This window comes from Malus sylvestris, chromosome 11 (assembly GCF_916048215.2).
Source record: "Malus sylvestris chromosome 11, drMalSylv7.2, whole genome shotgun sequence".
NCBI classification, from domain to species: domain Eukaryota; kingdom Viridiplantae; phylum Streptophyta; class Magnoliopsida; order Rosales; family Rosaceae; genus Malus; species Malus sylvestris.
This window is the reverse complement of record NC_062270.1, coordinates 32,960,238-32,987,808: the sequence shown is the minus strand read 5'-3', so window position 1 is coordinate 32,987,808 and position 27,571 is coordinate 32,960,238. Positions and strand designations below refer to the sequence as shown.

The following is a 27,571-nucleotide window of genomic DNA, read 5'->3' as shown; positions in this document are numbered from 1 at the left end:
CCAGACACTTTGAAAGTTCTTTTGGTCTCCTATCAGACATCGATCAGTCTAGTTTTCTTTCTTAATTTGTATATCTAAATGTAATTTATTTTTTTTGGAAAATCTTGTGTCTAGATGATTTATATATTAGGACAAAGCAATATCAAGCAGCTAAGATATTGTAGCAAAAACTGAATTGAAGGTCTGTAGTTCAAGTTGTTGAAAGAATTATCAACTCATACGGTTCATACGGATTTGTAACAGTTAGAAAATGTTTCATACACTTAAGATCGAAGCTTGAAATACTATTACCAACTATTTCGAGAAGCAAGTACGACTGCTGATGGATTCGTTAATATTGACTATATATTCTTATTATCAATCTTGTATCTGATTTAATTTTTTCTAGTTCAGTTATATTTAGGTTAAAATTTGACGTGTATAATAACAACAGGTCTATTCAGATCAAAGTTTGACATGTATGGTAACAAAAGAAAGAGAAAAAAGCTTCAGCAAAGAAGCAAAATGAGAAAGAGATGTACTCAGGAACTGCCGTCTACTTAATTTCCATTCGAGGAAGAGTGTTCAAGTAGAACTTGTGAACATATATCGTCGACCACTTTAAATTAAATTTGCCTTTACATACGTTGACAGCCTTGTTGAGAGGAATTGGAATGACACGAATACAAAATTATAGTGGCGTCCATGTCAACAATACAAAGATACGTTAAGAAAATTAACACATATTTTTATATAATTGGCACACAATCCTACTATAGCGATGTACGAGTGTTATATAAGTCATTTTTTCATCATCTCTATATTAGATAGTAGCAGAAATTTTTCAATGGCAACATGACCCAATACAGCAAGTGTCCTAATACCTGATACGCTGAAAAATCTGTCCATACAGTAGTGGTTAGAAGTCAATTGTTGATGGCGTGCATGCATATGTGTGGGTCTTAGAGCATCTCCAAAGGGAGTCCCTATTTATAGGGACTCCTACCATCACTTTTGAGAACTTGTTTAGGGACTTAAAGGTACCGTTTGGTACGCAGACAGGACAGAGGTTCTACGTATGTTTGGTAAGCGCAGGACGGAATAGGACGGTTGTTCCGTTCCGCGTTTGGTAAGCGTTGGACGGAACGAAACCAAAAGATTGAATGACTGCGGAGCCACAACTGGAGTTGCAGAGACTGCGGGACTTCTTCCGGCATTGTAAGTGTTCATCACACCCAGCAAACTCTTTGGCGCCTACAAAAAATAGAAAAACCCAAATCCCAAATCAGACAAATAAGAAATCTTTCAAACCAATTTCGAACAAATTTTCGGAAAAAAACCCAGTGGGTACCTCTTGAATCGGTGATTTGGCGATATATATATATATATATATACCGCGTTTGGTAAGCGTTTGACGGAACGAAACCAAAAGATTGAATGACTGCGGAGCCACAACCGGAGTTGCAGAGACTGCGGGACTTCTTCCGGCATTGTAAGTGTTCATCACACCCAGCAAACTCTTTGGCGCCTACAAAAAAATAGAAAAACCCAAATCCCAAATCAGACAAATAAGAAATCTTTCAGACCAATTTCGAACAAATTTTCGGAAAAAACCTAGTGGGTACCTCTTGAATCGGTGATTTGGCGATATATATATATATGTGTGTGTGTGTGTGTGTGTGTGTGTGTGTGACACCTTTTTCAACTCCTATTTGGTTAAAGCCATAAACATGCTTTTGAGAAAGAAGCTCCTCGGCACTGATCCTGACCTCATGGCTGTCCCACTCCAAAGACTCCGAGCGGGAGCCGGAGCCACTCTTCTCTAGAACCAGGTCCGTCTCCTTATCATCTTCTTCCTTTCACATAGGTGGGGCCCATTTCTCATTCAAGGTTGTCTCTATATAATCCTCAAATGTGAGGAAAACTTTGAGCACTCCTGCCAGTCCCTGTACTTTAGGGACTGGAGCTCCACCCAAATGGAAGTCACAAAGTCTCTAAATTTAAAAACATAATAAAGACTCTATTTAGTAACTCTACTAAAAATGCTCTTTACTCACATACTTATGAATACCATCAGCTCGACAAAAATGGAGGCATAACGAACAATACTTCGGATATTATGGTTATACCTAATTTTGTGTAACACGATTATATTTACAATATTTTGTTTCCAAAAAAAGAAACTTGTATTTACAATAACAAAATCATGCCATTTGCAGATCTAGTGTATTTAATCTCCTGTAAGCTTGTTTGATATAAAAAGATTGAATTTGAATGAATAAGACAAATTTTTTAAGTACGTTAAGAAATAAATGAAGTAATTATGATTAATTAGAAAGTAAGAGATAGCTAAATTAATCGAGAATAAAACTTGAGAATTGTTATTGGCACTCCAAAAATCTTATTTTACACTCAAAACTTTCTATAATTAAAAAGAAAAATACACTTATGAGGAGTGTAGAATGAGATTTTTGGAGTGCTCATAGCAGTTCCCTAAAACTTATGCACTTCAATCTTCTTCTACATATATAATAGGCTTAGTGGAAAAAGGATTCTTTCGTGTCTAATCCTATTCTAATTCCTCAAAATATAAAATCATTCTCTTCTACTTTCAAATGACGTCATAATATATAAACCCTACAATCTCAACCCTAAACATAGAGATGATCTCATTTCGATCTCATACACCTAAAAATATGTCACTCATTCATATAATTCCCTAGAAAACCACTACTCCATTAGAATATAATATAGTCCATAAAATAACCGAAGAAACTTAAATGATATTTTCTTACAATATAGTCCATAAAATACTTCTTTCTTTTATCCCACAATAGGGGCTTTTAGATGCAGGTTTAAAAACATAGAGTGTTTTTAGGAGTGACTCTAGTTATCTAATTATATGTTTTTAATTCTTTTATACTCCTTTTATATTTTCTAAAAATATTAAAAAACAATTAAAATCTTTTAATATTATGCATTTTTCAACTCCAAAATATCTAATTAATATCTTATAAACAAAATAAAATAAAATAATATACTAACATAAATCCATCTGCAAAACATTCTGCCCTAACTCAAGTAGCAAATATATGAATGTATATTATACCTATAAGTGAGATATGAAATCTAACTAAAAGGTAGAAAAAAAACATAATATACCTACAAGCAAGACACATTAATCTGTGACAGGGTTGACTATGAAAAAGAATCTGTCATATAGGTAGATAAATACAATTAACCTGTGATATAGGTTGATTATAAAAATTAAAAAAAAAAAATCTATAAATGGGTTAAAGCAGGAGGAAGAATAAGAAATAACAAAAAATATATATAAAAAGAAATAATCAAAGAGATAATTAGGAAGAAATTGATTTTTACAATAAGTTTTTTCTTTTAAGAGATAATTATTGATAATAAAATAATTAAATTTAAAGAATTGGACTTATTTTAATAAATTGGACCATTCCTACTATTGGCTTAAAAAATTGGAGTTATATCAAGTTTTTATAAAATAGAAGAAAAAACTAGAGGAAAAGAATCGATTTGCGTAATACTAGGAAGAATAAATTTGTAAACAAAATTTTGTAAACTAAATGACATGATTGATGATGGATTATTTTCGACCAACGTACATTTGGTTATATTTTTAGTTCCGCTTTATATAAAATTTGATGAATATATATTTTTTTGTTGGATTCCATTTTAGAAACTTAAAAACACATTTAAAAGCATTCGTCTTTGCACTCGAGTTTGCTCAAATCTCACTCCCCATCATTTAATATAAATTATCCTATCGTTTGTTACAAAAAAAAAAGTACAATATATTTTGTAGGGGTCTGAATTCAATTCTACATAGCATATGAATGTTATGAGTGTTTTAGTTGTTAGATTTGAGTTTCACAATAATTAAATCTTCTCTCTCCACCCTTAACCGTTCATTTTTCGTATCATTTAATAATACGTATTATTGAATAATTTTTCATTTTGTTATATATACTATCCGAATTAGTATTTTAAGGTTGCAAAAATAATACCATCATAAATATAATTTCATTCTTCGTTATTTGAGTGCATATTTAGTGTACTAAAATATACTAAAAAAATATGGAAGCCTTGTATTAAACATAGTAACACCATAACGTTATATGTAGGTTTTATATTTTCTTCTAATAACACCACAACACTTCTAGCTACAGAATACCCTTCCGATAGGTGTGTCGATAAAGAAGACACTGACTTTGGTGACAAAACTCTATTTCCACCATGCAACCACTAAAGAGGATTCCATGTCCTCTATGGACGTCTATCTTGTGACAATTATCATCATTCATAAATCATAATATAGGCGTCTACAGAGGACATAACAATATAATCGTTATTTAGTCTGATCAAGTACACACATTTTTAGTAAGAATGTAATTCGGTAAATTTTGATTTTTTTGGTTGGTAGTCGAAGAACGTCAAAATTCCTGGTGCATATCAATACTAAACCATTTTGTTTTAATTTGATGATTTTTTTTTTCTGAAATTTTCAACCTGAAGACCACATTTTATAGTTCACGTCTAAATCATCTCTTTAGCAGAATTTGAATCCACAATTTAAGTAAATCTCACCTTTATTACAAAGATGATTTGGATGTAGTCTAGAAAATGTTAAATATGTCGGGAACATAGCTCGGTAAATTAAATTTTATAATATATATAATTGGTTATAATAATTTTTTAAAATTTTAACCGATTGTATTATTACAATTCGTGTATCAAATCATATTTCACGTATATTAAAAAATCTCTCTTAAAAGTCGGTGACCAAACCTATGAAATTCACGAAATAAAGTGGCAGCCCTAGTTTGACCGATTAAATGCCTAGCCCTAAATTGGACAACCATATTTATGGGATGATAAGTTTCTGAGAAAAAGTTCAAAGAAAATTTCCCTTTGCTAATAAAAGCTATCAAATCAAAGCGGGCGCCCCAGTCTATCATTAAAATGAAAAGAAAATAAAATAGACATCATCATCAGTAGACATGACCATTAAGTATGCAGTTGGACGGACAAATGCAAGGTACAATTTTACAGTAGAAATTTTTACACCACCATCTAGGAACGGTGACTATCACACTTACGTACACACCCGAACCGCCCCTCACCACGGCAGCCATCGGTCATCCACACGATTATTACATGATTTCTTAGCTACAAGGCAAGTTTTCAATTGTCAAATTATCAAAGAGACGGGCTAAAGATTCACTTTCAATAATACCGTTATTACCATCAATTTGTTAATTACAACTTGCATAGTTCGAAAGGTGTGAGATTTTAGCACAAAAAACCTAGATACTAGTTGGAGTGAGGTAGAGATATTTAAACTCTTTTGTTCTCAAAGATATGATCGATGAGGGAATATTTCAACATTTATCACTTAAACTACGTTAACATATGTGTATTAATCGATTAATACTATATTATAAATTATGAAGATATCAAAAATAGTATCTATCCATGCATATTATACCAAATGAAATAATAACATCACTTGCAAGTGGTCTTTTACTACAGTAGTGAAAATGTGTTGAGTCCTTATATAACAGTGTGAGTTCAAATCTCGTCGGTAGGTACACATCTAATCTAGCAAAATTTATCATTTAAAAAAAAACTTATCAAACAAATCTCCATCGTTGATTTTCAAAACCAATACTAGTGTGTACATATATACAGCTCATCACACTTCTCGACCCCTTGGTTTTTCACCTAATTTTCATTCATATAAATACCATGATATTGTCTCTTATTTATTGGTACAACATATACAACATAGGATTAAATATTCAGAAAGCAAAGTCTTAAGCCTCTGAAATGGTTTGCTTTTGTTTTCTAGTAGACCAGAGGAGGAAGGTGTGGCGGACCAAGCCGGTGGCTGGAACATGTTCAAGATGTGGGAGCGGAGCAAGCGTGGCTGACATAAAGACTTCGACTAGGTTTTGCTATATTCCGTTTTACTGGAAATCTTGGAAGGCCATCATGTGCACTTTTTGTGGATCCATTCTCAAATCTTACAGATAAAAATTCTGCAGACTGGTTCTTGCTTTTTTATCTTTATTTCTCTGACCTTTCCGTATATTAGGTTGAGCTCTCGACTGTTTTTTTTTTTTTTAATTTTCATTTATACTTTTAAGTATTTTGTATAATATTTTTTGGTGTGAGGAAAAGTGTGTAGAGCTGTATATATAAGCTGCTTGATGTTTGCTAATGCTGGAGTATACAGTTATGAAGGAAAATTTTCTCTGTTGAGGAGTATTATGAAGAAGTGGATAATTAGTTTTAATTAACTCCGATTACTAAAAACTGCTTGTTAAAAGTTTTAGTTTGTAATTTAACAACTGTTAATTTAATAGTCGGAGGAGACGGGGATAGGAGTGGCAGTAACAGTGAGGGTGGCCGCCGGTGGGGGATGTGAGCCGTCAACAAATTTCCAGAAATCATGGCCAATTAGGAATGGCTTGATTTGACGAAGCCACGTAAGGTAGTTGGAGTCGGTTAGTTTCAGGAACTGCGCCACATTAGGTCAGGGAAGTGAAGAGGAGGAAGACATAGCGAGGCAGGAAGCAGGATCGAAGGTTGTTAAGCCAGAAGGAGGGATGATACCATGTAGAAACACAGCTGCAGAGGCACGGTAAAGAATAAAACCAATAACAAAAGTCTAGAATATTTGTGAAAGTTATATTCATTAGTTGTTTGAGTTGTTGTATAAATACACACAAATGATTCAGCTATACAAGAGTCCTAACGGGATTATATTTCTCCCAATACAACCTGATAATACAGCAGCAGTAATACTTGGAGTTTATCGCATAACAAAGGAAGGTAAGATTGGTTAGGACTCTACTTTAACACTTACCCTCCTTCCCCAGTTCTCCTGTTCTATAATTACAAAGAAAAGCAAAGAAAACAGATTAAAAAAATTGCCAATCGGGTCTCTTTTCATTCAGTATATTGATCTACACAGAATTTTGTTAGCTTAATTAACTTATATATTACGAAGATGGAACACAATTTAAGAAGTTAGAATATTAGACCTAAGACCTTAGAGTTGTATAACAAAACACTTAAATCTTAATTAGCAATGAATGATTTGAGCTTTTAAAGAAGATTTCGACGTACTTCTGACAAAACACTCTTAGCAAAATCGTTTTATGAGCTCTACCTACATAACAACTCTCAAATACATAGGTCCTTTTAGTATTTCTAAATATACGTCCTTATTATATATTTAAGAAGACTTGTTTGATAACCAATTCGTTTTTATTTAAAAGAGTAGGTGGAATAATAGTTAGAGATCTAGGAGGAATGAATAAGAATGGTACAAATATGAAGCTAAAAATAGAAAGCAAAAACTATTTTGAATGGTTTTTACTTTATAGATATTATTTTCGTTCATTATTCTTTGTTTCTTCCTCTCTTTTTAACCTCATTTTTTCACCATCATTTCCCTCATATAATCCTCCTATCTCAATCACATAGAGTCAAAACTGAAAACTAAAAATAAAATGGTTATTAAATGAGCTATTATTTTGGATATCTTTCTTTTGTCTCTGAGTTGGCCGGTCCTTGAGTTTGCTAGGATTTTATTTTCTTTCCTAAAGACCCTCCAAATGAAACTGTGACTCCGCCTGTAGATGGTCAAGCTAACGTTACCTAATAATTCCGGCCAAGGAATTCAACAAGGAGCTATAGTCATCTATATTATCCTGCCCATCCTGCATTGATTGATAAACTCTTACACCAGTTTATGCCATCATTCTATCCACATCGGTAGCATTTTTCCATGGAATTTAGATGGGCGTTGGTGGTTAAATGTAGATGGCAGTGGTTAGCAATCTATTTTTAGGAAATCAGGAGCGCGAATGCATTATTGTCGGCCACACAAACATTGCAAACGCCTCGTACTGTCTTGACAAAACAACTATTAAGGTTCACCAAAAGTCTCCAAGGGAATATGATATTCTGCCCAATAATTATGAAGATCTATACTATTTGCCACTTTATAGTTTTACATTTATTCTCGTACCAATATTATAAAACATTATGCCAAAAACAAGAAGTCGCAAAGAGTGTATGGAGAATCTCATTTTTGAGAGTCACCTTAGTATTTCTCTTTCTATAAAACCAATACTTGTTTAATTCTTTCTGGTGATGGGTTGCTGTATTTTTTTTTTCTTTCTTATATTAGGAAAAGGAACTAGAACTTGTTATAAACCTAAATCAATAGTCCTCTACTCTCTCTCACTACTTAGAATAAACCCAAGTGTATTGGTTGGTTTTTTATTAGTCAGATTTTTGTTCTTTTGCTGGTAATTAAACATGTATAATAAAACTTAAAATCTGAAGGACGTTTTCTATTATTTTAAAATCTTAGCCTCCAGAGAGAACTAGGGGCAAAAATCATCTAAAGGGAGGAGAAAGGAGAGACATTTGCTCTTTCCTCCTCCCCCTTCACTTCCTTTTTATGCTTTTTCCAGTCTATTGTGGTGAATAATAATCTCTGGTGTGGTGACTTAGTCCTTTTCTAAACCATGCTTAAATCTGAGTTCCCAATTTTTTTTGTTCCCTTTTCTAAACCATGCATAATATATTTTATTGAAATTGCTACTGTTTCGGTTAAAAAAAATGATGCTATTTACACACTCATTTTTCACACATTTCTTATTAATTTTTGCTACTTGATATTCTTCAATTTATTCGTTTTAACGGCCGACAATTGAGAGAGGTGTGTGGAAGATAAAAAAAGATGTGCAGTTAGCACCATCCAAGAAAAAATTGTATTAAATTACCCCAAAATAAGGGGAGGTGGAGCAACTGAGACCGGTAAAGACAAACTTCTAATTATTGTTGGAAATGCTGAACCAACAACATTTGGGAGCTTCTTTCGTAGGTTCTCAATGCGATAAAAGTCTGGCTCTACTACTTTTCGAGCATCACTCGAGAGGGGTTAGATGGTTCCTTGAGAAAGAGAAAGTCTCGAATGAATATATTTAAATCTTGAAACAAAAGGCTAAAAGTCTTTAATATGTTCACAAAAAGGTTAGGGTCCGTATGGGAACATTTTCTAAAGACATTTCTGTCAAATGTTTTGGCAAAATAAAGAGAAAACAAATTTGTATTTCTAACGTTTGAGACTGTGTATGGTAGCTTATTAGTTTAAAAACAGTTTTAGATCGAGAACTAAAGTTTTCAGAAAGCGTGTTCGGTAATGTGATGTGCAAATGATAAATGTTGCTTTAACAACACAGTATAGTAGCATAAATAAAAAAGTAACCCATTTTCACTTATTTTGGAAATGTACCACAAATTTTGCTATTAAACACTTGCAATTGGGACCAAGTATTGCATGCTTTTTCATGTTGTATTTGTAGTTCTCTTATGATCAATTGTTTGAGCACTGTTTATTCATCATTTATACCGCTTGCACAATGTTTGCCTACACAAATAAGGAGACTTTTTTTCTTCTTTTTTTTTTTTTCAGAAGAAAGAAAATAAATCATGAGATTGGTGACCGTTGTCACATTTTTACATTTACCGTTGGATTGTTACCATTGTCCAAGGGTTAATAGTACATTTTCTTTCAAAGTTGAATAGGTTTTAACCTCGAATCTCCCCACTCGTTGATAAAGAAAAAAGAAAAAGAAATGAGCCTACTGAATTGTGGTTAAAGTGGTCGAACCAAAACAGCTATAATAGGCTAATAGCATGGCTTCCTTTCCAAATGCACAACTACTAATTAAAACTGATTAATACTATTTACAAATTAACTACTAGCGACACCTTGTATATATTGTAATCGCTCGAGAGGAGCTCAAGCACGGCTTGAAGGGTGTTGAGTGACCATTTCTAATTTTAAAAGAACAAACAAAGCACAAACTAAAACTCGTTGATGTGTCAACATATACAATAAGATCGATTTTCCAAAGGTGGGCTTGGCGAGAGGAAACCCTAAACCCAACTTGAAGAGGGAAAAAAAGCTTATAAATCAGCCCACTTGCCAACTGGCAGCGTTGTTCGGTAGGAGCCCACAGAACAGAAACCCTAATTGGGAATTTGGACATGTACCAAAAGTCTCTCAGAGATGTGGAAGAGAAAGGTGAAAGGTGACGTCAACCACGTGGTTTTGCATGACAGTGGAGACTGGAGATTGGAGAAGAGATTCATGCAACCCACACACCTTTCGTCGTTTTGTTTCTCTGCTGCATCTGCGTGCATGATGCACCCTCCAACAAAATTTTCGACAAGAAAATCGTTAAAGAGTTAAGGGGCAAGAATTTGCCAAAACGCAAGGGTCTGACGCGCGAGTCATTCCCGTACATATATCCACTAAATCTAGGACCATGTTTGATGACTGAAATCAGTGGCGTGGAATTTATAACAATGGGTCAAAAAATAACTTTCAAATGTCGAACATACTTTCATTTATAATTGTCCACGAAGTATTTTCATTGTTTGGAAACGTCGTATTACAACATTATTATCAACATAATCAAATACATCTTTCTCAATCACACAATCAAACTATCATTCAACCATTGATCTCCCATCATATTATGATGTGGATTCTTCACAATATTCATCACCGAAAAATCTCTTTTAACAGAAGCAGTCGCAAGTGGTAAAATCAATGTTAATTTCACTAGCAAGTACACCAAGAGGTACTATTCCCTCTTTGTCTCCACCAACTTTTGTGCATGATCACTAATTCCTTTTAATACAGAAAATCATTAACCACTAATTCCTTTGAACACAGAAAATCATTATGCAAATGCATGTCAGAAATATAATTCTTAAGTTGCTTATCAATAACATCAAAAAAGAGATCAACACGGTAGTAATGAAAGTTTGTCAATTTTTTAACGTCTATGTCGTGATCTTCCATGAGCTACAAAGATATTAGGATTATCAGGATTATCAATATCATGAAGTAACCATATGCACCAAAATACCTAAGTTTGACTAAACTATACTACACTCAAGAAATTTTTTCATGCCCAATAATATAAAATGAAGACGATGCTCAGACCTTCTATTATTTCTAAGTTTTGTTTCCTCATCTGATCTCTTATTTTCCTCCATTCAAAACTAGAATTGAGTGAGAACCTAAGAACTACAATAAATTTGGGATTCCCAGATAGCAAAACCAATTGCGGTGGAGGTGCCCGATTGATCTTGAACAACACAAAAGCATAGAATTTTGATTGAGGTGGACGTGCCTTCGCCCATGAGCGGTAGGTCTCGGGTTCGAGACTTGGGAGCAGCCTCTCCATAAATGGGGGTAAGGCTAGCCGACATTCACCTCTCCCAGACCCTGCGTAAAGCGGGAGCCTTGTGCACTGGGTATGACCTTTTTATATGGTGCCTGGGGACTCGCAGAGGAGAACTAGAAGACCTTGTGCGTGTGCGTGTATGACAAAGAAAAGTTAGCGTGTTCAGTTTTTTCTTTTTAGTCTTGTGCCAGTTAAAATGTATACATATTAATTAAAGATTTTTATTTATTTCGTCTGCTGTTGTTGGTATAGGGGTCAAATTTTTTTCAATATGTACAAACTTATTGGAATCAAGGAATGTCAATGCCCCCGCATTGGGAATTGCATTAGGATTTAGGAGGTAGGATTGAATAAATTACATTAGGGTTGATGCGTCCAATGCTACACATACTTAACCATTAAACGTGGCCCACGTTATTGGCTTGACATTGACAAATTCAGAAGGCAGAGTGTCGTTCGTTTGTTTAATACTTGATTAATGCCCCCCCCCCCCCTTCTAACCATGGAAGAAAATATCGCCGATATTTTCGTTTTTTTTGGTTAACGATATTTTAATGAGTATCCAATGAGTTTTCGTCAAAATATCGCGATATTAACTATAATATCGCATAATATCGCATAATATCGCGATATTTTGTTCAAAAATTCCTGAAAATTTTGAAAAGTCACAGTTTTGAACTCAGAGGGGTTCGAACCCCTCCCACGTTAACTCCTTAGCGCCTTAACCACCATACCACTTATGTTGTTGTGATAATATGCTACAATATTTATATATATGCTTTTGTTTTGAATTCTTTTTACAAGAAACAAATTTGCACATTTTCCAAATTTTTTGTGGTATTATATTTTAAATTGTGTCAATTAATTACTTAGTCAATGGCATGTGGTTTTTAATTTTTCTATTTTTTATTTGGTCACTTACATGGTAGGGCTGGAAAAAATTCCGAAAAATCCCAAACCAAACCGAAAAAGTCCCAAACCCAAACCGAAAAATCCCAAACCAAAACCATCCTGAAGTTCGAGAATCCCATCCCGAAAAATACCAAAATTTTCGATATGGGATTGGTTTCCAAATCCCATTTGTTTGGTAATCCCGAAAAATACCGAAGTATTCGGTTTCTTATTGACTTTTGGGTTTTGGTTCTTGAAAACCATTGCCATGGTTGCTAACTACTCTTCAAAATACACTCACTCTACACATAGAGATGATGAAGATAGTGAAAATTTTGAACCTCATAGGAACTCTATGTGGTACTAAGTCACTCATGTATCTTACCATGCAATGTATAAAGTGTAAAATATTGTACTAATTCATTATATATAAATGATTATGGTGTGTTTAGACTTCTTTCATTAATCTCTACATATTTTCTACACTCACAATGTTTGTCAGCTTGCTATATAATCAACTTGATAATGTTAAATCCATCATGCAATGCATTTCCTTCCAATTTTTTGTGATAAACTAATAGATAATTGACTAAATAAACATCCTGCAAAGTTTCAATAAAAATTTCCAAGTTTTTCTTACAATTTCCGTGGTTTCCATGTAATTTTTATCGATATCGATATTATCCCGATATTTCCATCGATATTTCCGTGTTTTCGGACTACCGATATTTCCGATATTACCGATATTTTCTTCATTGCTTCTAACGTGACTGCCGGTGTCTAAGTGTCTTTTCAATTGAAAACACGTTTAAGACTACCTACTGTTTATTAATCATTAAGTCGTCTTAAGCTCCTTCCCACCAGATTCACGAAAATTACACTTCAAACTACTTTTGTGATTGAGCATAGTGATCACAAACACTAATTCTGTTCATCATTGATTGGTCAAACACTTTATATCAATATAATATGAAAATATTTGTACGATCGAGCTTTCCCTGGATTTACATTAATAATTGGAGTTTTATCATCCTAAGCCCTAAACCATAAATTTAAAAGACAAGAAAAAGAAAATTGCAACCCTAAAAAGACGTGGGTCGTGGTCAATGGTGCTATATGTGGTGTTTTAAAGTTAAGTATATATGTTAAGTGGTGGATTGTAGGTGATTATGATCTTTTTCAATTCATTGTGCTCTGAGTTCAAACTCTTCTCTTGATGAAATGGTTATTATCTTCTACAATCTATTAAGAGATCCTCATTTTTTTAATTAGATAATAATTGGGTCAGTACCTAGTATACTGGCATTGTGAATTGGTCTGATGATATTTATCACATGTTTTATTGTTCAAAAGAATAATAGGGATATTCTTTAATTTTTTCAAACTTTTAAAACAGAAAATACGCACTTGACATCTTTGGATTAAACCACATTTCAAAGTCAATATATTTGGTAGCCAAGCTTATCCTTTTTAATTACTAGAGGGTATGAAATAACAATGCTGTCATTTTGATGTTAAATAAATACAATAACAATTTTTTTTTAAATCTTTAGGGTAATATTGCTCGATTTGTCACAAAAGAGACTAGCCTTTTTGAAGTTCATAAATCTGCTCTTGTAATCGATGGACCTCAACATGCTCCTTACACCAACACTTAGCCAACTGGTCGTTTCGTTGTTGTTCCAATAACTGAGAAAAAGCATTGCCTTTTGATTCCATGATGCTGGAGTAGGAAGACGTTTCGTGTTGGTCCTTACAAAGGCTTTCAAAAATCTCGTAAAGCACTTTTTGGTCGAACTTCACACTCTCAAGAGCTACACAAAGTAGCAATTCTAGATCCTTCGCTGCAATAAACAAAAGGGGGTCCTCCCACCTGAAGAAAATGGTTTTGAATAGAGAAATCATCATTTCTTGGGTGGATATAAAGAATTCTAGCTGCATAAACGACTAGAAGGTGGAATCGTGCTCAACAAGTGACTACTGAGCATCGTGGTATTTTAGCACATTTGGGGTCTTGGTAAGGGAGATTCAAGTAAAAATCTAGTAGCTCTCATTCAGTAGGAAGAATTTTAAAAGTTCCTATAAAAGGTAAAAACCTACTAAAAAAAAGTAAAAAGAGAAAACAGGTCACCTGTAATAAGTAAAAAGAAAAAGAAAAGAGAGACTTGTTCTTGCTCTTCCATTCAGAAAGACAGAAGTTGCCAGTTAGGCTGGTCCAACCAAGAAAAAGCATGGGCATTGCTTGTTCTGTTAGATTCTTAGTAGGAGTTGCCTACCTTTTCTTCATTTACTTCACGATTTCCTTGAAAGTATGAAAAGCTGGAGGCTTTACGACTTTGTACCATCCATTCCAGTGTGGCCCAGCACCCACCCCATATTGTAAGATTGTAGTCCCGTCTTCTCTATGACGTCCAATGAAACTGCACTACTCACTAGAGGGGTGTCGTTTAATTGGAGAGATTTTTTTCATATTCTCATAACACAAGTCCATATATTAGGTATCATAATATAAGTGTAGAGAAAATATACTTTACTTTTTAATATCCTTCCACTTTTATTATGACATATGATATACGAGTATATTCTGAACACAATAACAAATTTCTCATCCTTAGAACTTTTAAACTTGTACTTAATAAAACATTTGAGAAAGTTTTTTCTTCCTTTTTAAATTTTTTCCGTAGGTAAGGAAAAGATTTAAAAAGTTTATGCCATGATTATATGTTATTTTCTTGAGTGAGGGCCAACAGATAATACGTGCTATATTGCTAATCCCTTCATCTATCCTAAGAGTAAGAAGTTAAATAATAATAATAACTATATACCAATTACCAGATAAAAAATGGGAACGTCAAAAGTCCATTAAAAAAAAGTTGCTATTAAAGATAAAAGAGATGGGGACACCACTGATCATGGCCATGTGCTTGAATGCGGCGGATTATAATTTAAAACCCTAAATCGACGCCTTGTTAACATCGGAGTAAGATTCTCTCCCCTCCTATTTTCATCAACTTCCCTCCCCTTCTTTCATATATTGTTTTTTGCCTTATTGTCTCTTAAAAAAAATCAATATAAGATGTTGATGTGGCTAAATCATAACCGTTCAAATAGGAAAGGAGGAAAGGAGAGAGAGATTAGGATGGAAGAGAATCCTCCTCTGTTAACATCATGTCTAAATTCTGCACTATCTACACTACTTACTGCAGGTGTCATTTATCACAGACATAACACTTAGACGATGTCGTCCACAATATTTAAAAAATATAAAAAACTAATAAAAAAAATTTGAAAACTTTGAGTTTTAACGATAAAGACAAAATAAAGGGTAAAGTGAATAGTACTAGGATTGGCTTTTTAGTGAAAAAATGTGATTTTTCGTTAAAATGAATAGTATCGGGAGCTTTTCGTTAAAATTCCCTTTAAAAAATGGATCCAAAACTGCCCTTGTTTCCTTTCCTTTCATTTCCTTCCTTTAAATCTTAATCGTATTCATATATTAGATATTTTGAATCTGAGATTTACATCTGTTTGTACCATACTTGACCAATCCCGAAACTATTGAGCACCGGTCAACGTTATACCGTCTAGGACCCAGAAGAGTTTCCCTCAAACCAGGAGGCCAATCACAGCGCGACACGTGTCGACATCAGAAGCCAATCATAGCGCAACACAGTGGGTCAAGCACATGTCAGGACAGCCCCTACCCTGAGGTATGAGGCATACACACCTTTGAACGCCACATGCGTGGCCATTTACCCCAGCATAGCACACTTGATACCGAAGCCAAAGCCGAGGCACCCGGATTACAAGCCCACGAAGAACACGGGCACGTTTTGCTGCTACCACGAGCATAACGGCCATGACGGCGAGAAGTGTATCACCCTTCGTGATCATATTGAAGCTTTGGCACGTGAAGGAAAAATTGATCAATTCCTCCTTCACCCTCCAAGGGGTAACCGTAATCAACACCAGGTAAATGTGATATATTCCATAAGTGGTGGCACACCCATATCTAAATCTTCCAACAGGGCCATGAAAAATAGTGAACGATCTTTAAGGTCTGGCCACCAAGTGTTTCATGTGGAAAACATCAGGGGAGGTAAGTATCAAAAGCCTAACTGGGATCCAATATGTTTCTACCCTGAGGAAGAAAGAGGTATCATCTACCCTCACAACGACCCACTGATCGTGGAATCTCATATAGCCAACTTTGAAGTACGGCGAATCCTGGTAGACACGGGGGCTTCGGTCAATATCATGTTTGCTGAAGCTTTCAGGGCACTTAATGTAGCTGAACACTTGCTCGATCGCTCGATTTCCCCTCTGATAAGCTTCTCCAGTGATATCGTGTAACCTTTGGGGATCATACACTTATCTTTCACCATTGGTACATACCTTTACATAGCTACCATTACTACTAACTTCCTGGTGGTTGATTGCCCAACGGCAAACAATGTCATCTTCGGACGCAAAGGCATTAATGATCTCAAGGCCATGGTATCCACACATATGTTATTGATGAAATTTCCAACCTCCTATGGCAATGGTTACATCAGAGGAGATCAACTTAGTGCACGATCATGTTACAACACTTCGGTTAAGCAACAACACCTGCCTGTGCCCAAGGAAACCCTTTCTATACATGACCAAGTCATAAAAACCAGCCCAGACGAAGCCAACTTGGATTTTCACGGTGGCAACAGTCAACCCGACGATCCTCGAGATGACTCTTTCACCCAGCAAGCACAACCCGCTGAAGAGTTGGAGAAGGTCTCTATCTCAAAAGATTATCCGGATCGCATGGTGAAAATTGGCACCACCTTGTCACCACCCATTCGATTGGCATTGATCTCTTTTTTGCAAGAGAACATTGAGGTATTCGCCTGGTCATACGAGGACATGCTAGGCATCTATCCCGATATCATCTGTCATCGCTTAAGTATTAACCCCAAGACCAAGCCAGTGAGACATAAGCGAAGATCTTATGACGCTGAACGGTACGAGGCAATGAAGGCAGAAGTTGAAAAACTCAAAGGCATAGGCTTCATCCGTGAAGTCAATTATCTAACGTGGGTAGCAAATGTTGTCCTTGTTAAGAAGAATCCGACCAAGGAAAGTCTCCTGCTCCTAAAGGTCTTGTGGAGAATGTGTTTCGATTACACCGACCTAAACAAAGGATGCCCGAAGGATAGTTTTCCTCTTCCTCTCATAGATAGACTTATAGACTTTATGGCAGGGTGTGAACTTCTGAGCTTCATGGATGCTTACTCAGGATACAACCAAATCTTTATGAACCCTCCGGACCAAGAACACACAGCCATCACTATTGACAGAGGGCTATATTGTTATAAAGTCATGCCTTTCGACCTAAAGAATGTAGGAGCGACTTATCAGAGACTGGTCAATTCAATGTTCGCCGAACAAATTAGGAAGAGCATGGAAGTTTATGTTGATGATAAGCTAGTCAAGAGCAAACATGCTGACCAAACCTGAGGTTGGTGACACTCTCATTATCTATCCGTCGGTATCGGCTTTAGCAGTAAGTTTCGTTCTTATTCGAAAGGATGGTAATGTCGAACGACCTGTCTACTACGCTAGCAAGGCCTTACAAGATGCGGAGACATGATACTCCAACATTGAGAAATTGGCTCTAGCATTGGTCATGTCTGCTCGAAAACTTTGCTCTTACTTCCAAGCACACTCCATCATCGTGTTTACCAATCATCATCTTCGACAAATACTCCAAAGTCCTAACACTTCTAGGCGAATGCTCAAATGGGAGATAACATTGAGTGAGTTTAACATCTCCTACCAACCAAAGCCAGTTGAGAAAGGCCAAACAGTGGCAGACTTCATCGTCAACTTCACATATCCTGTTGCCATTGTTTCTACGCCTAAAGAAGTGGTTTCATTACCCTTGGACGCTCAGAAAATAGAACCAATAACCCCAGCATGGAGTCTATATGTTGATGGCTCGTCCAACCAACAGGGTTGTGGAACAGGACTAGTCCTTACGACCCCTGCCAAAGTGGCGATGGAGTATGCTCTTCGTTTCAAATTCAAGGCGTCGAACAATGAGGCCGAATATGAAGCCCTCATAGCAAGCTTACGTTTGGCCAAACACCTTGGGGTTAAACGAATTGATATCTTCAATGGCTCCCAATTGGTGGTTAACTAGGTCACCAACAACTTTAACGCTAAGGATAGCTCCATGGTAGCATATCTAGCACAAACACAATTGTTGCTCAAGCATTTCCACTACCAGATCACCCAAATTCCTCGAGCGGCAAACAGTTATGCAGATGCTTTGGCTCGCCTTACCTCAGCGGTCGAAGACAAGATTGGGAGAAAACTTTAGGTCGAATTGTTGGCAGCACCAAGCACCATGGTTGCGGAAGTGTGCAACTTACAACAAGGAGATAGTTGGATTACCCCAATTTATAGATTCCTTACTCATGGCACCCTTCCAAATGACAAAGTCCAAGCTAAGTATATTCGATACAAGGCTACCCGTTACTTGATCATTAATGACCAACTCTACAAGCGGGGTTTTAACCTACCATACCTAAGATGACTTACGCCCGTAGAGGCGGAAATTGTCCTTCGGGAAATACATGAAGGAGTATGCAAAGATCATGCTGGATCTCGATCCCTAACACACAAGGCTTTTCGCCAAGGATATTACTGGCCAACACTCCACCAAGATGCCATCAAAATATCCCTCTCATGTGATAAGTGTCAACGCTACGCAACTATTCTTCACTCCCTTCCCGAGCCGCTCACTCCTATGATCAGCCCTTAGCCTTTCGCCCAATGGGGACTTGATTTGATCGGCCCAATGCCTACAGGGAATGGCAAGGTTCGTTATACAATCATTGCAGTTGACTACTTCACAAAGTGGGCCGAAGTAGAACCCTTGGCAACCATTACTGAGGCAAAATAGAAGACTTCGTATGGAAGAACATCCTTTGCAGATTCGGCATTCCCAATGCGATAGTCACTGACAACGGGCGACAGTTCGACAACAATAAGTTCAGGATGTTCTACTCTAAGTTCAACATCAACTTATGTTTTGCCTCCCCAGCTCATCCCTAGTCTAATGGATAAGTTGAAGCCATCAATAAAATAATCAAGCGAACTTTGAAAACCAGCTTAGACAAGGCTAAAGGTTGTTGGCTAGAATTTGTACCCCAAGTTCTTTGGTCATACCGCACTTCGTATCGGACATCAACAGGAGAAACCTCATTCTCACTTGTCTTTGGTACAGAGGCAGTTGAGCTTGAGCAAGCAATGTTCCAAGTCCAAAACTATGTGCAAAGCGAAAATGACAAACAACTTACTCTAAACTTAGATCTAGTCGAGGAACACAGAAACCAGGCTCACTTGAGGAATGTCGACTACAAGCAGCGCATCTCCAACTACTATGACTCAAGGGTCAAACCTCGTTCTTTCAAAGTAGGGGACTGGGTATTGAAGAAAAGATTACTCTGCGATAGAGTCCCAAGTGAAGGAACACTTAGTCCAAACTGGGATGGACCATTTGAAGTTGTTAGCTTCAGTCGCCCTGGCTCCAACAAGCTTAGAAGCTCCGATGGCAAGACCCTTGGCCATCCATGGAACACTGATCACTTGAAGTACTATTACAAGTAAACTCACATTGTACAAGTGTTAAGCTTCAGCCGTTCGGCATCTTATGTAACAAAGACTATTTTGCATGAATTCAATAAAGAGGTGATTTAGACAACTCGATCCTAATCCTCTTACATTCCTAGCAATGAAACATTCGGTTTCAAAGCTTTAACATGAATGCTTCCAACATGAAACAAAGTCTAAGTATATGTCAACAAGACTATACAAATAAACGAACAGCTTTACAGTATATTCGTTCAATCATACATTCCAACACATTCATAACATAAATTGAGTTCATACTTGGTGAGATCATTCACTCCCATTTCAACACAACCTTCATCCAAACACATCCATTCATCTTCACATCCATTCCTCCATACAAACAAACCTTCAAACACTCACCAACACCTTGTGCAGTAGCAAAGGAAGGGAAGGAAAGTGCTTGGACGTGTTTGCTGTCCAACTTGGATCGTTGGAGCATTTAGGTGTTTTTTTTCTTTTGTTTCTAATGTTTAAATTCATTTCCTTTCATTTTGTTGTAAATATGAGTGGCTAAACCCCTCTTGGCTAGGGGTGATTTCAAAGCCATGATTATGTGTGCAATATAATTTGATAAATTCCAGTTATGAACTCTTGAATCGTGAATGTAATTGGCTTAACTATTTGATTGATAACTTATTCGTATTTGTTAATTAAGGGTCGACACTTAATTGGCATGCATAAATCCATTGCTAGAATATAAGGAAGTTTCACATAATCGTTACAAACTTATATTCACATGTAGTGAAGGTTGCTTGTAAACGATCGCGTTAAGTTCAATTCCTAGCATGAGTGACATGATGTCATAGTTGCAAGTGCTTTGTCAATGCTTATGATTTTCATTAAACGTAATGATCTTTGATTGTATCTCTATTATGATGTCATGTAGGGAACTTTAGAAGAATGTTTTGGGTTGTCGAATGATGTCATCCAATCCACTAAAACAAGGAAAATATGAGAGTTAACTAGTGATGTCACGGTTAATATGGAGCATTGTCGTTCATAATTCAATGAAGTAGTAACTGGAAATTAAGTTATTTGCATACATGTCATGTGTGGAGAAAAATCCTCTAGCTATCCCATCCATCATTTTGTTTCTCAAATTTATTTTACAATCTGTCTAGTTTTTTATACTAGTTTGTTTGTTTCAACTTCGTCCAAAACTCAATCCCCCTTTACTTTAGTGTGTCTAATTAGTTAGAATCTATTTTAATTTGTGTTTTTAAATGTTTTGATTCAAGTAAAAGTCAATTTTCGTCCAAAGTCATTCCTAGTGTCTAGTTTAAGTTTATTGAGTTGTTTTAAGCTGTTTTGAGTATTTTAAATTTGATTTGAGTCTTGTGAGTCTTGTTAAGTATTTTTAAGTTTAGTTTTATGTTTTTGAGTCAGTTTAGAGGTTATTAGCAAGCCCTCCTAGTCCCCGGTTCAGAACGATCCCTACTTATACTTATACTATAGTTGTTAAAAGAGGGTTAAATTTGTGTGTTAAGTTAATTTTTGCATCAAGTTTTTGGCGCCTTGCCGGGGATTAGCATTGCTAATCCCTTGTTATTTCTTTTTGTTTATTTTTGTGTCTTTTGTTTTTAGTTACTGACTTTGTTTCTGTTTGTGTTTTTTTTTTTTTTTTTTTTTTTTTGTTTTACTTTTGATATTTGATTTAGTTTTGTTTCCTTGATTTCAGGTACTAGAGAAGTAAGACATGGATTTTGCTACCATTCAAGCTCAATTGGTGGAACTTACTTCTCAATTGTCACAATATGCCGAAAGGACCACAATGCAAAGTGTCCCTACATGTGGTGTGTCCTATGGGCAAGGATATCCAACTCAGCAATATTCTCAATTCGCTGCGAATGAAGATGCTTGGGGTTATCAAGGCCATAGCCAATCATGGGACAACATGTTTTCCAACGCTTACAATTCGGATTGGAGAGATTATTCAGATTACATAGAACCTCAACAATTCCAACAAGATGGATATTGGCAGCAAGAAGAGGAGTTCCATTCAAGACCTATGCAGCCATCACAACCTCATATACAATATGCTCAATCAAACTCAGGTTCGTCAATAGATTATGATCGAATTTTTGATGAAATAAATTATTTGGTGCAGGGCTCACAAAATCAAACCAAGGAGGCTCAACAAGATGGATATTGGCAGCAATTTGAGGAGTTTTATTTAACACCTATGCAGCCACCACACCTTCCCATACAACAATTCCAATCAAATTCAAGTATGTCCATGGATAGTGATCAAAATTTTCAATTACTAACCTCTTTGGTGCAGGGGCAGCAAAATCAAAATGAAACAATGCTCAATCAAGCTAAGAAGATGAGCGAATTGAAAAATCAACTTGGAGAGATTATGGAGTTTACAGCACAAATTCAAGAGCAAAGTGAACTTTCCAACTCAATTATTGAAAAGTTGAAGGAAGATTTTGAAATCCATGATGCTATCACTTTGGGAAGTGCTATGGAGGTTGGAGGTGAACCCAAGACATCCAAACCAAGCCAAAACATGGATGAACAGCTGATGCTCGAAGAAGAGGAGAATAACAAGGCCACGACAAGGGAAGAACCACCTTTGCCGCAGCCCCATATGCCTTCTATGTCGTCCACTACAAGCAAGGTAAGCCTAAATTCAATTCGTCTTGACCCCGTTTCTCCAAATGTCTTTATTCATTGCAGGATCATGCAATCCAAGGAAGACGAGGGTGAGAAAGGCATCTTCGAAACCTTTCCAAAGAATCAAGAGCAAGAAGTGGATGGGGAATGTCTAGAATTCATCAAAAAAGATACACTTGAGACAAAAAATCCCAAAGAAGTTGGATTTTATGACACGGGACAAGTCATAACTCTCAAAACACCAAATCTGGCCAAGTCTCATATCCCTACAACTTTCAAAGATGTGGTGTTCGTAATTGAGTTTGTGTCGGAGCAAGCAAGTAAGCCATCTTCTCCAAGTTCGATTTTATTTTATAGTAACTTGCTGATTTTGATGATTCAGGCACCTACACTAGAATTTAAACCATTGCCGGATCACGTCAAGTATCACCTTCCATTTTAGGATTAATTCCATGCTATGGGCCCTATCCAAGCTTAGAAGGAAGTTTCGTCCTGCTGGAAGACGTTAAAGCAAGCGCTTCTTGGGAGGCAACCCATGTATTCAAAAAAAGGAAGATCTTTGAATCGCTCCACAATCAGTTTTGCGTTTCTAAAAACCTTCCATTTTCTGCATTTTTATTTTGTCATAATTGTCATTTTTATTTGTTGCTTGTTTATTTGTTTTTGGTGTGGGTTTATTTTTGAAACATTGACAGATATGCAAGGTATTTTTACATTAAAATTCGTTGAAAACAAACAGGAGGTAGAAAAATACAAGAGGGAGAGGCTGCTTAGGAGAAATCTCAGTAGTCGGCGGAGCCACAGAATGAGGAGGTATCGGAGGTTGATCATTTGGAGCTTTACTACGCGGTACAGCCCCAGAAGACGAAGGCAAATGCTGTTGGAACAAACCCACAAACCTCTGATGATCAAGTAAAATCTGACCATCAGATTCCTGCATCTGGTCAATCTTCATATTCATGTTTGTAGCATAGTTGTGTGCAACCCTGTGCAACTGTTTACTCTCATGCTTGAGCCCTCTAATCTCCTGTTTGAGACTCATCACTTCAGCCGCCAATGATTCAACATGACGGGTTTGAGCAAATAAACGTTGGGCCATATTGGACACAGAACCTGCACACTGCACACTGAGAGCCAGACAATCCTTAACAGCCAACTCATCAGATCGTTTGGAAAGTAGTTTGTTATCTTTGGGAGTGACAAGGTTCTGGGCCACCACCGCAGCGGTCATATCATTTTTCATCACCGAATCCCTAACGGTAAGAGGACCAGTAGGGGATATGAAGGATGGGCGCGATTGTTTATAAGCGACCTTCACTACATGTGAATATAAGTTTGTAACGATTATGTGAAACTTCCTTATATTCTAGCAATGGATTTATGCATGCCAATTAAGTGTCGACCCTTAATTAACAAATACAAATAAGTTATCAATCAAATAGTTAAGCCAATTGCATTCATGATTCAAGAGTTCATAACTGGAATTTATCAAATTATATTGCACACATAATCATGGCTTTGAAATCACCCCTAGCCAAGAGGGGTTTAGCGACTCATATTTACAACAAAACGAAAGGAAATGAATTTAAACATTAGAAACAAAAGAAAGAAAACACCTAAACGCTCCAACGATCCAAGTTGGACAGCAAGCACGTCCAAGCACTTTCCTTCCCTTCCTTTGCTACGGCACAAGGTGTTGGTGAGTGTTTGAAGGTTTGTTTGTATGGAGGAATGGACGTGAAGATGAATGGATGTGTTTGGATGAAGGTTGTGTTGAAATGGGAGTGAATGATCTCACCAAGTATGAACTCAATTTATGTTACACACACTTCCTTTTATAGAGGAAGTGAAAGGCAAAGCATGGTAAAATGGAGTGGTGTTGAAATGATTCAAAGTAATGATGCATGAAATCTGAAATGATGGAGGGAACAAGGAATGGTGTAGCAATTAAGTGCAATGAGTGGTGTTTGAAATGATTCAAAGGTGAAAGTGAAGTGATGATGCAAAGCATGGGGGTAAAATGGAGTGGTGTTGCAGCTAGGGAACATGAATGATTGTGCACATGGTAGAGAAAGGAAATGGAGGTGGAATGATGCAACAAATGAGTCAATGAAGGGAACATGATAATGATGCACGACTTAGGAATCCAAAGGGAGTGCAATGTTGGTGCACGACAGTGATGGAAAGGTGAATGGTGGAGTGACACCCCTTTGTGGCTGAGCTCTTTGTCCGTTTTACATTAATTCTTCTTTCTCTTTAACACATTCCTAGCCTCTTTAGTCTTCAATTTCGTCCATCCACCTTGATTCATGCATGTGCTATTCATTCCAAGCCCAAAACTGCTCCAAAATGCACCAAAATGCATCTTATTGCTTCATAAGGCCTATGGACCTACAAAGTTTACAAACACACGAAAATAGCTTAAAATACATAATTAACTAAGAAATAACAACATAAATGCATGAGAACAAGCTAACTTAGTCGCATAAATATGCTCCTATCAATTCATACATAAGCCAACTGTGCTTTGAAAGGGTTCAACATATTTTGTGTCATTCGACACTTGCTACAATATGCCTAGACACATTGCCCTTATTCTCACCAACCAGGTGATGAAATGTGAAGAAGGAACTCATTTTCATGCCACCAACCAGGTAATGAAATGTACAACCTGTACTCTCCTTCATGCCACCAACCAGGTGAATACATGTACAACCCATACTTTAATATCATTTAGCAACCTGCCACTCATGCCACCAACCAGGTGAAGAAGGAACTCATCTTCATGCCACCAACCAGGTGATGAAATGTACAACCCGTACTCTCCTTCATGCCACCAACCAGGTGAAGAAGGAACTCATCTTCATGCCACCAACCAGGTGATGAAATGTACAACCCGTACTCTAATATCATTTGGTAACTTGCCATTCATGCCACCAACCAGGTGATGAAATGTACAACCCGTACTCTCCTTCATGCCACCAACCAGGTGATGAAATGTACAACCCGTACTCTAATATCATTTGGCAACTTGCCACTCATGCCACCAACCAGGTGAAGAAGGAACTCATCTTCATGCCACCAATTAGGTGATGAAATGTACAACCTGCACTCTCCTTCATGCCACCAACCAGTTGATGAAATGTACAACCCGTACTCTAATATCATTTGGCAACTTGCCATTCATGCCACCAACCAGGGGAAGAAGGAACTCACATTCGTACCACCAACCAAGTGATGAAAGCAACTCACCATTCATTCCACCTACCAGAAGACGAGTGGTACAACTTATACATGTGAACTCTTAGCATTCAAAAATAATCAAAAACCCTTAAGCTTAACAACTCAACTAGAAGAGCACTTATGCCCAACAAGAGTTATAGTCACCAACAAAGTCTTATTGTAAGCCAACAACAACTTCAGTGCATGGCATATGAAGATCAAGCTATTCAGCCATCTTGCATCTGCTTTAAACATTTCCCCTCTGTAACAATGCAAATACTACAACTTGTAGAAAGCTTCACACACTCTTGATCAAGACAATGTGAAGCAAAACCAATTTATGGTGCCAACAACAAGAGCTTCATCAATGGAGGGCAACCATAATTCTCAAAAGCTTCACACACTCTTGATCAAGACAGTGTGAAGCAAAACCAATTTATGGTGCCAACAAGAGCCTTATCAAAGGAGTTCAACGACAATTCTCAAAAGCTTCACACACTCTTGATCAAGACAGTGTGAAGCAAAACCAATTTATGGTGCCAACAAGAGCTTCATCAATGGAGGACAACGACAATTCTCAAAAGCTTCACACACTCTTGATCAAAACAGTATGAAGCAAAACCAATTTATGGTGCCAACAAGAGCTTCATCAAAGGAGTTCAACCACAATTCTCAAAAGCTTCACACACTTTTGATCAAGACAGTGTGAAGCACTTGATCAAGACAGTGTGAAGCAAAACCAATTTATGGTGCCAACAAAAGCTTCATCAAAGGAGCTCAACCACAATTCTCAAAAGCTTCTCACACTCTTGATCAAGATAGTGTGAAGCAAAACCCATTTATGGTGCCAACAAAAGCTTCATCAATGAAGGGCAATTACAATTCTCAGACCTTCGAAGCAAATTCAATTTATATGGTTCATCCAAACTTTCGATTACTACAAGGTGTGGCTTGCATCACAATCTCTTGCTCAACAGTGTGGAAGCAAAATTTGTATATTTTGTCTCTCCCACATTTTCAAATTTCTAGTTTCCCAAAAAAAAAAAAAAAAAAAGGGAAATTCAACAAAGCTTCATCAATGGAGGACAACTACAAATTTTCAAAAGCTTCACACTATCTTGATCAAGATAGTGTGAAGAAAAATCAATTCATGGTACCCAACAAAAGCTTCACCAACAAAAGCTTCAACTCCAAAGCTTCACCTACAAAGCTTCAACTCCAAAGCTTCCCCTACAAAAGCTTCAATACAAAAGCTTGACCTATAAAAGCTTCACCTACAAAAGCTTGACCCACAAAAGCTTGACCCACAAAAGCTTGCCCTACAAAAGCTTCACCCACAAAAGCTTGACCTACAAAAGCTTGACCCACAAAAGCTTCACCTATAAAAGCTTGACCCACAAAAGTTTGACCTACAAAAGCTTCACCCATAAAAGCTTCACCCACAAAAGCTTCACCCATAAAAGCTTCACCCACAAAAGCTTCACCTACAAAGCTTCAACACAAAAGCTTCACCTACAAAAGCTTCACACTATCTTGATCAAGATAGTGTGAAGCAAAATCAATTTATGGTGCCCAACAAAGCTTCAACCTCAAAGCTTCACCTACAAAGTTTTAAATATATATATATATATATATATATATATATATATTAATTTTTTTTTCCGAAATTCGAAAATTCAAAAATTCGGAAATTCAAAAATTCGAAAAATCGAAAAAAAAAAATTGCCTAGGCCTCATTTTCTTTGGGCTTAACAACTTCCATAACAAATATATATGAAGGAGTTTTGGGCTACCACTTAGAAAGGAAATGCCTCATTCGTCAACTCCCTCGACCGAAGACTTGGGGGACTCCTACCATATGCTACTGCACC

The 27,571-nt window shown here is 36.6% G+C and overlaps 1 protein-coding gene across 1 annotated transcript; it reads left to right on the top strand.

Moving 5' to 3' along the window:
- Positions 1-5,750: 5,750 nt before the first annotated feature.
- Positions 5,751-6,794, top strand: LOC126588391 (uncharacterized). The gene has a single exon (XM_050253476.1). The coding sequence runs from the start codon at positions 5,839-5,841 to the stop codon at positions 6,043-6,045; it is 207 nt and encodes a 68-aa protein (XP_050109433.1). The 5' UTR covers positions 5,751-5,838; the 3' UTR covers positions 6,046-6,794.
- Positions 6,795-27,571: the final 20,777 nt, after the last annotated feature.